A 13153-nucleotide genomic window follows, 5' to 3' on the forward strand; every position below is an offset into this window, starting at 1 on the left:
ATGCATAGCCAAGCCCTATCACTTGCGCACATTTAATGTTCTGAAGGACTTGTGAGCATAAAAAGATGCATTTGGGCATGAATTTGGAGAAGCTAAGAAGAAGTGCAAAGTAGAGGGGAACACTGGACCCCGATCACGGTCGTGGCGGAGAAACAGAGCCCACCACGAGCCATGCCACGATCGTGGTCAAGAACGTGGGCAGCTTAAGTTTCCCGGCCACGGTCAGCACGAGGATGGTGACCGAGAAGCAGCACGCATAGTTGATTTTTCATTGGGCCATTACTCTATAGGGTTTGTCAAGGCATTGTTTTGGAAGTTAAAGTGAGGAGAGAGGCGCGAAAAAACTTATGACATCTATCAACATGGTCGACCTCTATCGGGCACAACTCGCACCGGTGGGGGAGAGGAGGAAGAAGAGGCCCTACCCACTCCTTAGAGTTATCCCCTACTTCTTAGAAAAAAATGCATGAGGGGTAGTCAAGGAGAAGGGAAAAAAAGAAAAAAGAACCAAAGGTTCAAAAGATTGGCCACCCTTTGAGAGGTAAGAAACGAGGAGAGCCATCTTGCTAGGATTTGGGGAGTAGGTTGCCCCAATGTTGTTATCCCAAAAGATGAGAGAAAAAGAAAGGAAGTGGGCCACTCTGCTAGGATTTGGGCACCCAATGCATAGTCTTAAAAAAGGTGTAGAGCTCCAAGTGAAGTCGGGTCGGCCGATTACATTATCTTAGGGGGTTGAGAAGAAAAGAGAGCTCGCTAAGCCATTGCAGGGAGCGACCCATGTCATTACTTTCACTTTATGTTTACATGTTGGGTCTTGCGCGTTTTGGGATGGAAATTGGTTGTTATGTGCACATCGTTCCCACTTCCCACTAGTGAGTTTTGCTTGAGGCCCTTGGAAAATAGAAGGTGAATCTAACTTTGGATATGCATGCTTGGTTTGCGTGTTGAGAGTTTCCCTTTGAGCTTATTCGTTAACCATTTGTAAAAGGGTTTTTGTTTCCTGGAATATTCCTCAAAATCATAAAAAGGGGCACATGTATATATATATACATATATACATACAAGGCTATATATGGGGTGGGGGTGGGGTGAGTGGGGCAACTGCCCCCACTGCCCCCACAGTGGCTCCGTCACTGGTTACCAAGTTTGTGTGATGCCATGAAAGATTTCTCCCTCTCATTTTTCTTACACAACTCTCTTGATTGACCATTCAATTGTTGAGATTATTTTGAGTCATCTTTTGTCACTTATTATCCTTGCATTGATTGATGACTTGCTTGGGGACAAGCAAGAATAAAGTGTGAAAACTTGTGATAAGTGCCAAGGATGCCTACCTTTTAGCGTCAATTTGGGGTTGTTTTGTATTTATTTGAAGTCCTTTGTGGGTTATTTTTGGTTAAAATGCTTTGAATTGTGCTAATGCGCGGCCAAGCCCTATCACTTGTGCACTTTTAATGTTTTGAAGGACTTTTGAGCATAAAAGGAGGCATTTGGACATGAATTTGGAGAAATTAAGAAGAAGTGCAAAGCGGAGGAAAACACTAGACCCCGGTCACGATCGTGGACGGGGTCGTGGCTGAGAAACAGAGCCTACCACGAGTCATGCCACAATCGCGGCCGAAAACATGGGCAGCTTAAGTTTCCCGATCACGATTGTGGCCAGGATGGTAGACGGCAAGCAGCGCGCAAAGTTGATCTTTTCTGGGATTTTTGTGTATAAATAGCTTAGCTTTAGTAGGAATTATGGGTTGGATTTCATTTGTAACATTGTCACTTCAATTGTACTTCTCTCCACTCAAGAACTTTCTCAAGATTGAAGAAAACCTAGGTGCAAGAGAGTTGACAAATCTCTCAACTCCTTGGTGATTTTTGACCTTCCTTTGTAGATTGACTTTCAATTTGGTAATCTTTCATATTTTCAATTGCAATTTTATTATTTCTTTCAATTCATTTTGTGTTGATCATGGCTAGCATGAGTGGCTAGTTACTTTTAGGGATTGAATTGTGAAGCCATTGCCTAATGCTAGTGTGAAATTACATTGTCAATTTGGATTTGTGATCTTGTGTTTATTATATCTTCTTGTTGGAAATGGATGAATTTGTATGTTGTCTTGTGAATCAAGGCCCACTTCATGAGATATCTAGGTACCTTTCTTCCAGGCAATAGATTGCTAGGGATAGGTAGACTCTTTTTCATTTGCTTTTCCCGCCTTAGATCTGAGAGGACATAATCCGGAACAAGGTGTAGTTAATGTGTTCGATGAAATGACTCAAGGGGATTAGGTGACACTTGGGTGCTCCCTTGACCTTTGAGAGGCCGTTAAAACCGGAATGACGATGGTAATGAGAAAACCTTGCTAGGAGAGTAGTAAACACTAGCACAAATCCTACCTCAAAGAGCACCTAGAAGCATGTTGCAATGGCTAAGCAATCCAATTCCCTTTTCTTGCATATTGTATCTTTACTTGTGAACACTTGCTGTTTTACTTTTGTGAATTTTACACAACGATGCATTGTTTTGAATCTTGTGTTGACACATTGGATTGATCCCTACAAACTACATCTCCACACTCCAAATTTACCATCCTTAGAGACGACAACTTGGGAATAACATCCCTACTCTCACTTACATTCACACATTCCATCTTCCCACCATACAAACAAACTAACACACTTTCAATGTACTGGGAAGGTCGGCGGCCTTATAAATTAATACATGTGGGTATTGATTATTGACACGCTTATCCTCTAGAATAGGAAATTTTCTGGTTGGAATGTCCGGGTCTGAGCCTCGAGGTCGGGACCGATCTGACATTCAATGACGAACTCATAATACTCTCCTTATGTCAGGACTTTTATCCAGTCAGATTCATTCGAGAATTGTTCCTCGCATTCTCAAGGGTACATACGAGTACATACTCGACGAGTTTTCAGGATATATTTCACATCAAGTCTAATTATATTATTATATTCTACTATAATTTCTTTTGAAGATTAATAGATTCTTTTGGCCGTTTTGGGGCGCAATAATAATAATAAATACAATGGGAAAACGCGATGAAATCACTGACTACCTAAGACATTTTCTCCAAGTTCCCAGAAGCATTTGGAACTCTCGAGTTCACTATTGCGCAGAGGTTGATTGTGCTAGCTTTGAGCATACATGGAGGAATTGCAGGAAGCGTTGAGGGAAAAAGGCGTAACGGTCTCAACTCATCCACAAAAGGGTCGCTGCATTTTCACTACCAGAGATTTTTCCCCAGGTCTCTCCTCTTCCTCTCCCTTAAATCTTGCAAAGAAATGAAAAAGCAAGTATTTTTACTGTAATTCTACATGTTCTTAAGCCGTTACTTTGTTTTCTGCAATATATTAATGTCTATTCGGTTGTCTGAATGAATTTGCCCCTTGTGTTACTAGGGGAAGTAATCATAAGCCAAGAGCCCTATGTTTCTGTTCCCACCAAAACCCAGACTGGATCATCAGCAAAATGTGAATGGTGCTTTACATCCACTAATGTTAAGAAGTGTTCTGCTTGTCAAGTTGTCTATTACTGTGGTGCCACATGTCAAGTAAATAAGGACATTTTGTTGCTCTAACTAATTGGAAGCTTTTTCTCTGCCAATGCCTTGATGACATTTATGTATGCACACATATTAACACTTCTAATTTTCAGAAGTCGGATTGGAAGTTGCACCGATTTGAATGCCAATCACTATTGAAACTTGAGAGGGACAGGATAAAATCCCTTGCACCAACCATCAGATTGATGGTTAAACTTTATCTGAGGAGAAAACTGCAAAGTGAAAATGTGGGTAGTCTCATCTTCTTTTATGTTATATTTATAAGAGTTAGTGTATACTCATTTTTGGAAATGTGTCTTTGTACCTTATTGTACTGTTGTTCCTGAGTACTGATTTCCCCAGCAGCTGCAAAAAGGAAGACTTTTTCTAAAGCATGCCTTCTTTAGACTTTGGTTATCATTCCTTTTTTAAGTGAAATTGCATAATCTTCATAACAGATTAAATGTTAGAGTTTAGGTCTTGAAGTTAAGTACGAGAACTCTGAAGTCTAATTACATATCTACAATCTACCAGTGAAAAATATTGCGAATTTCTATGAGCATTCTATTTTCATGGAATTCAAATACTGGTTCACTTAGGTAGTTAGGTGAATGGAATATCCATATCGACCAGTGAAAAATAAATATAACTTTAATGGTGAAAGGTAAAAAGGTTTGCTATGTTCTTAAGTTATTTGGCTCAGAAATCAGAACTCTTTCTTTGGAATGAGATATATAGACAATGGTTTTAAGGTCTCAAGGCTAGGCTTTTTTATGCTCTTTCTTTGATTGATTTTTTTTTTTGGCAAACTTGGACTTGTGTAATGCTTTGTTTGCCATTGGTTTTCTGTTGTACAATCTTTGTTCTAGATCTCACTGCTGAATCTAAATATTTTAAGATAATGTCACATTTTATTGTATAATCCATGGAAACGGTGCCCAGAACAGCTTAAATAGACATGGACACAGATTTAATTCATGGAAACAGATTTCTCCATCAACTGTTTGCTCAAATATTTTTATTTTATTGTTTTGCTATTCAGAAACTGTGTTTTTCGTTATTGGATGTGGGGTTTCATAGTCTATTTTAACTGCTTGTTTTAGTTGTTTATAATATTTGCTTCAGATTAGAACACCTGTATTGAAGATCCTAAGCTTCTAACTATTATTTTCTTATTGACAGAATATCCCAACTACTGCCATGGACAACTATGCTTTGGTGGAGCTTTTGGTGTCTCGTATCCTTGTATATATATATATATATCACCTTTCAATTGAATTGATAAAGTTATATTGTTTTGATCTTAACGTGTTCACTTTTGAAGACATTTCTGACATTGATGAGAAGCAACTAGTGTTGTACGCTCAGATGGCAAACCTTGTAAATTTGATCCTCCAATGGACTGACATCAATATAAAAGAGATTGCAGAAAACTTTTCTAAGGTATACTGGTATAGATGCCAGGCAGGGTTGTTGCATTTTTTTCTTATAGATGTGCATTTAACGGCATTTGTCACTTACATCTTTTGCTCATTATAATCATATAATTCTCTTGAATAAATTCATAGAGGCCATGTGGTTTAATGACAGTTCAGATCTAATATTGCAACTCATTTGTCATAAATATTGCTCTAATAAATCCTTCTGATATTATTACGTGCAGTTTGCATGCAATGCACACACAATTTGTGACAGTGAACTGAAACCCCTTGGAACTGGGCTCTATCCTGTAATTTCTATAATTAACCACTGGTAAGTTCTGTAAAATTTTCTATTCTATTTTGCCTGCACTCACACACACATATATTTATTTATTTATTTCTAATCTAGCTTTTATGCCATAGTTGTTTGCCAAATTCTGTTTTAGTGTTTGAGGGACGAATGGCAGTGGTACGTGCTGTACATCATATAAAGAAAGGTACTGAGGTAATTGTTGTGACACCTCTAATCATATGCATATACGTATTAGGTGTATACACATGATAGGTTGTGAGTATATTGTCAATTGGCCTTTCTTTTGACACTTCACCATTTCTTTCTGATTGGTTATTTGAATGATTTATCTTGCTGTCTTCTATCAGGTATTGATAAGTTACATAGAAACTGCTGGAAGCACTATAACTCGACAGAAAGCCCTCAAAGAACAATACTTCTTCTCCTGCACCTGCCCTCGCTGCATAAAATTGGTACCCTTCCTTATTTTTATTTCCTTATGCTTTCTATTTTTATAATAATGTTCCCTGGGTTTCGTATTTGATTGAACTTGGCTAGTTATTTTATGAAGGGACAAATTGATGATATCCAAGAAAGTGCGATTCTGGAAGGCTATAGTTGTAAAGATAGTCGGTGTAAAGGTTTCCTGCTTCGTGACTCTGGTATATCATCTGCGATTGATAGCATGAATGAATTTTTGGTTCACAAGGTTGCTATAGCTGTAACTGATCTCTTTCTCGATGTGCTAGAGGATAAAGGATTCATATGTCAACAGTGTGGACTTCTTAGGGAGAAGGAAGAAGTAATGAACCTTGCCGGTGAGATCAAATCAATGTCCGAAAGAGCTTCATTGTCATCTTCTTCTGGCCGTATCCTCCATTTGGATCTAGATATCATTTACAGTTACTAAAAATTTATTATTTTTACTTTAAAAATAGTTGTACTATTCTAAAACTAAAAAATATTCATGTTAGTACTGGTTAATTAACATTTTTATCCAACCAAGTATAAGATGTTTAAGAGGATTATTACTTACATCCAGCCAGAATATGATATTGGATTACATTTGTTTTCTCTAATAAAGGTTTTGAAAATCAGATAAAAAAGATGCTATTGTGATGTATAAATCTATTGAGGAGCTTGAGTTGAGGCTTTACCATGCTTTTTCAATCAATCTGATGCGCACTCGGGAAACACTTTTAAAGGTATGCTTTTAATTTATAGTGTTACACGTATTTTCAATTTCCTCCCGTGCTCGTTTGCTAATATTTTGTTCCTAATTGTGGAAAATTGAGTCTTTCAAGTGGTGCCTGAAAGCATTTGGTAGCAAATACTTTTATTTTTATTTTATTCCTCGTTTTCCATCTTCTACCTGATTTGTTAAGGATTTAGGAAATAATGAAATATACCATTCATCATTTGCCACCACCCTATTTAGCTTTTAGCACAAATCACTTCTCTTGAGATTTCGATAAAAGTTCAGTATTATTCTCAGCAGTTATTCTTAGTTCTCTGAAAATGCTACAAATATTTCTCTGTTTCCTTTTCCTTTCATGTTTTTTTTTTAAAAAGCCAGAATCATTCTTCTCCCTTTCCTCTTTCCGCTTTTTTTCTTTTCCTTTTCTGTTAACATTTATTATTGTTTTTGTAAAGATGATGAATAAAGTTCATTGATTCAGATGTTTATGGAGCTTCAAGATTGGAAGGAAGCCTTGGTGTATTGCAGATTGACTATTCCAGTTTATGAGAGTATGCCACTTTAGCTTACTGTTGCTAGGATGAACTCGAAATAATGAAAGAAACTGGGATAACATATGAATATACTATATCAGTAGTAGTATAAAGTTTTTACGGGCAATCTAATATCAGACATTATATTCTTATGTTGTCAGTTGCTGAATGGGGTTTCCGTGCCCCTATTGACCATTTTATATTGTTTTGTTGATTAATTTTTAAATGAATCGCACATGTTGTATGCAAAATTCTCGTTTGTTAATTCTCTCATCTGTCTTCTTTAATATAATCATATGAATGATTCAATAAGCAATTGTACTGAACTCTGAATATATTGTTACTTTCTGCAGGAGTGTATCAAGGATTTCATCCTTTGCTTGGACTCCAGTATTATACTTGTGGAAAACTTGAATGGTCAGACACTTCCAATCCTTACTTTTTCATTATTTGATTAGTCTCGGTTCTTTCCATTTGGGCATTTTTGGACAATATGAGAACAAAAATGAGGGAAAGGATGTTCCCTTCCCAAGTGCAGGTTCATATGATCTCATTGATTTTGGCAAGATCAATGCCTCTCCTCTCACCGCACCTGAGCACACCATCCGCATTTGAACCATATATATATATATATATATATCATCTTTCTAATGTTGTTTAGACCTATATATATGTGTATAATTGGGAGTATTGTAAGTAATGAATAAGATAAAGTGGAGTCACTAAGAAATAAAGAAGAGTGAAATCAGAAAGAAAAAGAAAAAAGAAAGGCCAATCGGCCAAGAAGAAAGTAGGAAGAAAGAAAGGTCAGTCGCCAGTCGGTGATGGCAAATCTGCACGGCGATGGTGAGTCTGTGACGGAGACGGCGAATCTGCTATGGAGATTTGGCAGTGGAAGGGTGAGGCGCGATGGCCCGAGCTCGCTGGGCAAGGTGACCTTGTTAGGCGTCCAGTCGACGCCTAGGCGACGCCTTGATAACCATTGGGTATAAGGCAAGACTAGTTGCCAAAGGTTATCCCTAGACATATGGCATTGACTACGTTGAGACATTTAGCCCAGTTGCAAAAATGAATAGAGTGAGATTGTTAGTCTTTGGCTCCCACTTTAGTTGGAGATTGCAACAATTGGATGCCAAGAATGCCTTTTTACTTATTTTTCAGCACGTACTCTCCTCGGTAGATCTAAAAAATATTTGATTCACAAATACTCTTTATCTTCGTTTCAGTCCTAATAGATGAAAGATGCTCGGTCTCCTCCTTTGATGAACTTAACAGAAGTTGTTCTCTTCTGTGGGCTTTCAGGTTGCTTGGAGAGTCGGAGGAAGCATTCAAGTCACTGAGCAAGGCAATGGATATATTAAGAATTACTCATGGAACAACTACTCCTTTCATGAAGGAGCTCTCATTCGAATTGGAAGAAGCACGAGCCGAGCTTTCTTATAAGCTTTCGAGGAAAGAGGATGACGAGGGATTTCAGGGTTGAACTTAAGACCTCTTTGGCCTTGCGTCACTTTACTATTTTTTGGTTTTATTGGGGTGAGGGAGAAATTCGCAGCCATTACTCGAGGGTGTGCATGGAGTAAACCCCGCCTTATGACCCTAATAGGCAAAGGACAAATAATAGGAGATAGGTCAGCTTAGGTTGCCTATAGCTGTCTGGTTTAAACCAAGAAAGGGCAACAGAGCGCTCTCACCGTGAGGTGAACTTAGATTTTAGTGTTATCATACCAACAACCAGACTAATCAAATTTGATTGGAGTTGTTCCTAGTTTATTACTCCGTATTTTATTTTGTTATGCAAGTTGGATGGGTATTTGGTCTCAATGGATAAAATACCGTGTTTCCTCCAAATGATCAAGCATGGTATTACCATGATATATGAGATTTCCAATTCTATTCAATTTCATGTTCATTTTGAAACATAGCTTTGGCCTTTAGAACTTTTATATTCATTTCCAAATGATCCGGATGTCCATTTTTTAATACACTTTTTGTTCATTTGAAATGTGGATACTTTCGTGCCCTCTCGGCTGTGTAAGTTCATAAATTATATCATCCTCTAATTAGTCATGCAAGGTTTACAAATCATTCACATATTACTGACAATGAGTTTAATCATAATGACAAACAAAAAAACAGTTTAAAAGAATCATTATCGACTATGGGTTTAATCATAGTGGCCAACAAAGAAAAAAAACGGTCTAAAAGATTTAACTTCATGTAGTTCAAGCAAATTAAAGAAAGAGAATAGACTCAAAAGTAGGTCACTAAGGGGTAAATGAAACAAGAGATGGAGTTAATGAAGGCCGAAAAGATTAAACTAGGTGCCATAATCATTTTGGTCCATGCCACATGCCCACAAGTTACAAGCATTTATACTATACTTTAAACTTTATATAAATACATTATGACATAAATGTCGTAGTATTTTATTGCAAAAGTCTAATAGATAATTTACAAGAAACAAAGTAATAATATAGCAGAATTGCAGATATAATTAATACTTTAATTCTTATATATAATATATGGAGTACTTTATAGAAAAATTATAATATACAATTCTGGGTTAAATTACTTTATTTTCTACAAATTATGTGTCGGCAAAGAATGTTGCAGCAGCCATAATTAGGCAAATATCAACAATTGACAAAGAATTAGGCAAGTCAAAAAGGGTTAGGCATGGAGTTAGGCACCTACCAAAATATTTATTATTTGGTCCCTAAACTTTGGACTAACTACAAAATGACCCCAATTTCTCAACTATAAATAGGGAGGTCATTTGCCATTCTTGTCATCCCAAATCATTCTATTCTTCCCTCATATACTAGAGATATTAGAGAGTTTGTTGAGTGTATTTCTCCTTCCTAGCAAGAGAGAATTATCCTTGTTTTCTCCTTGTTAGTTAGAGAGTGGTTGTAACTCCTATTTTCTCATAGTGAAATTCTTCTACCATTGCCTGTGGTTTTTACCCTAATTTGTTTAGGGGTTTTCCACGTAAAATCTGTGCCTCATTTATTTTTCTTTCTCAAATTATTGTTGCAATCTGATCTATCCCACTTCCGCGGGCGCAACATTATGTATTATAATTTTATACTACTAAAATTTGGATAAAAAAATTTCTTATTTTTAAGAGCCGTCACCGCATGTTTTATTTGGCGTCTCTTTTCACATGATTTGGACCCTTTTATAATATATATGCATTATTAATATTAATAGAATTTAATTTGTTAATAGTGAATGAAGCAGATTGAAGTAAAATAGGCCATTGCAAAAACTCCCACATCGAGGAGATAAATATGTGTTAACCATTTGATAAGCTGCTACCTTCACCTTCTACACCGTTAGGCCATACGCACCATTAGGTAGGGCGTGGGGACTTGGCCGTGGTGCCTCTGCGAAGGCAAAGGCATCTTGGCTATTGAACCGGAGGGTAATGCGTGAGGCTGGTTTCACAGACTCTCTACAGTGGATGGATAACGGATCGGTGCACCCAAGCTCATCGAGTGCCCAGTGGGTGGCTCCAACCGAACCATCAACCTTTTTTTACCATACCTGTTGTGCATGAGGAGATGTTCTATATATGAGTTTGAATGTTCTGGCATTCATAATCAGCTAGGAATGCAAGGCTACGGTATTCAATTACTTTGTCTGGTTGATATTCTAATCAGCTGTGGATTTGCCAAATCACATATACTATTTTTAGTGGCACACACATTGGAATCTATAGTGTGTAGAAAACTTATTTTGGCCTAACCTGGCATGCATGGCACATGTTACAAGCATTTAACCAATATTTAGAATCAATTATGCTTTTTCATTATTGAGAATGATTCAATGTCATTATGATATTAATATTTTTTTATTTGTATTTCTGTAATGGTACAATTGTATATTACTTTACAAATATTGTACTATTATTTTTTATCCAATAAAATTGTTTTTTTTACATCATTATTAGACCTGCACGACCTAACTACAAAGTTGTTAGATCAGAAATACAACTATACATGAATTCTAAACGATAAAACCATTAATTGTCCAAAGAATTGACAATGTTGACACCCCGTTGACTCCAATTGAACAAGTTTACATATCATTATCAGAATTTTATTATCAATATATGAAAACTTCTAAAGAAATTTGTAATTAAGTTAATTTTTACTATATCATTATAACAATATCTATTGTAATCATAGATTTTGAATTATTTATCATCATCTTCCCTTGACAACAATGTTGACACATACGTACACACACAAAATCAAGTACTACATTCATTCATACTAATTCAAAAAATATGAATTTCAAAATGAACAGGTGCAAAATGGATGTGGAAATTCAAAATTGTTGATAAAATTAGACACATTGCGACATCAGTATTCAATTTATTACTTGTAGAATCATTGTTGTTCCTATCAAGTATCAAGTAAACAAGTTATAGAACTAGAACAAGATGCACTACTTATTAACCTTTTACAAATATAATAAATATCAATATTTTGTTCAATACTTTCACATGAGAATACACAATTGCGACGGAACACATTCCGTCGCAAAAACCGTCACAAATCGACAACGAATTACGTTCCATCGTGATATTTTCGTCGCGATTCATGATTTTTCTTATAGTGACTACTAATAAAAAAGAAGAGGACACGTACTGAAGATGAAAACAATAACAGTGCTACCCAAAAGAGAATTACAAAGACTTAGAAAATTTCAAACCAAAAGTAATATGTTATAACATAGAGTTATGAAATTGTGAACATAGAGCTATGAAATTGTGAACATGGAATTATAAAATTGTGAACATAGAGTTATAAAACTGTGAACATGAAGTTATGAAATTGTGAACATGGAGTTATGAAATTGTGAACATGGACCCAGTCCACCTTGCTAGGTGGACCCGGGTCCATGGCATAACAAGTGGGGGTGGAGGGGCAAATTATGCTATGCACTCAGGTGGATCCGGGTCCATGTTTACAATGTTAGAACTCTATATTCAAAATTTTAGAACTTTATATTCACAATTTTAGACCTCAATATTCACAATTTTTAACTCTATATTCACAATTTTGAATATAGAGTTATGAAATTGTGAATATAGAATTATGAAATTGTGAAGATAGAGTCCTATAATTATTATATTATATTTTTTATAATTTGTATCGGATCCTATAATTTTCCTTCTAATCTTCTCCTCATGGTATTGTAAAATTGGTAATTAAATTTCTCATTTTAATTAGTGGAAAGATGCCAATTTATGAGTATCCAATAAATAAAAGTCCCATGATAAGGAGTGGGAAAATTCATAAGCCAAAAAAAAAGTAAGGAGTCGTGTCGGGTCAAGACACCATGCAAATGTCATACTTATATATGCAAATGTCATACTTATATGCTCAAATATAACACTAATCAAGAATACAATTTTTGTTACTTATTAGAGAAAAAGTAATACATTTTTCAAGGCACTTACTTATAAGAGCAAATATAATACTTTTGTGGAAAAATGTAATATTTTTAAATCGAAATGTAAAAGTATTGTATTTTCCCTTAAAAGTATTACATTTATCTTATAAGTAACAAAAATTTTATTTCTGATTAGTATTACATTTGAGGATATAAGTATGGCATTTGTGCATATAAGTGTTACATTTGCATCTTGACCCGACCCGTCTCACGGTGAAAAAAAAAAAAAAAAACTCTCATAAACTAATTGATTAGGGTTGGTATTATAAATGAAGAAGGGCCTACAGCACAAAAATCTGAGCCATCCATGTACAGGGAAAAGGGGACCTTGCCTCTTTTACTTCACTTCACCTTCCCCACCTGTTTCCCTTTCACTTTCTCGATTGGATGGATAATTTCACTCTCACCCCCCACACAATTTTCTTTTTCCGTAATTCATAAATAATAATAATAATAATAATAATAATAATAGTAATTTATCTTCAAAAAAAGAATAAATAATAATAATTTATCCTTAATCGGAATCTTTATCCTTTGATTCAATTCACAACAATTCAAATTCATAAACAAATCCAACTTATTTTGTAGCATAGTTAACTTATCAGTCAATTTTGAATTACTTGATTATTATTAGCAACCAATATGAGTATTTAGTTAATTTTTTTTTTTGTAACAGCTTA

General features: G+C 35.7%; 1 protein-coding gene across 2 annotated transcripts; it reads left to right on the forward strand.

Moving 5' to 3' along the window:
- Positions 1–3070: 3070 nt before the first annotated feature.
- Positions 3071–8926, forward strand: LOC116000866 (histone-lysine N-methyltransferase ASHR1). 2 transcript variants are annotated; one of them, XM_031240729.1, is made up of 14 exons: positions 3071–3263; positions 3418–3569; positions 3674–3808; positions 4743–4797; positions 4885–5003; positions 5224–5312; positions 5405–5486; positions 5642–5746; positions 5845–5935; positions 6023–6142; positions 6372–6478; positions 6953–7022; positions 7358–7421; positions 8307–8926. In XM_031240729.1, exons 1-14 carry the CDS (start codon positions 3164–3166, stop codon positions 8485–8487), a joined length of 1470 nt encoding a protein of 489 aa, XP_031096589.1. In that variant the 5' UTR covers positions 3071–3163; the 3' UTR covers positions 8488–8926. The 2 variants fall into 2 exon arrangements, with proteins under 2 accessions (XP_031096589.1, XP_031096588.1); XM_031240728.1 differs by having other exon boundaries at positions 4743–5003.
- Positions 8927–13153: the final 4227 nt, after the last annotated feature.

The sequence above is a fragment of the Ipomoea triloba genome, chromosome 13, assembly GCF_003576645.1.
Source record: "Ipomoea triloba cultivar NCNSP0323 chromosome 13, ASM357664v1".
Taxonomy (NCBI): domain Eukaryota; kingdom Viridiplantae; phylum Streptophyta; class Magnoliopsida; order Solanales; family Convolvulaceae; genus Ipomoea; species Ipomoea triloba.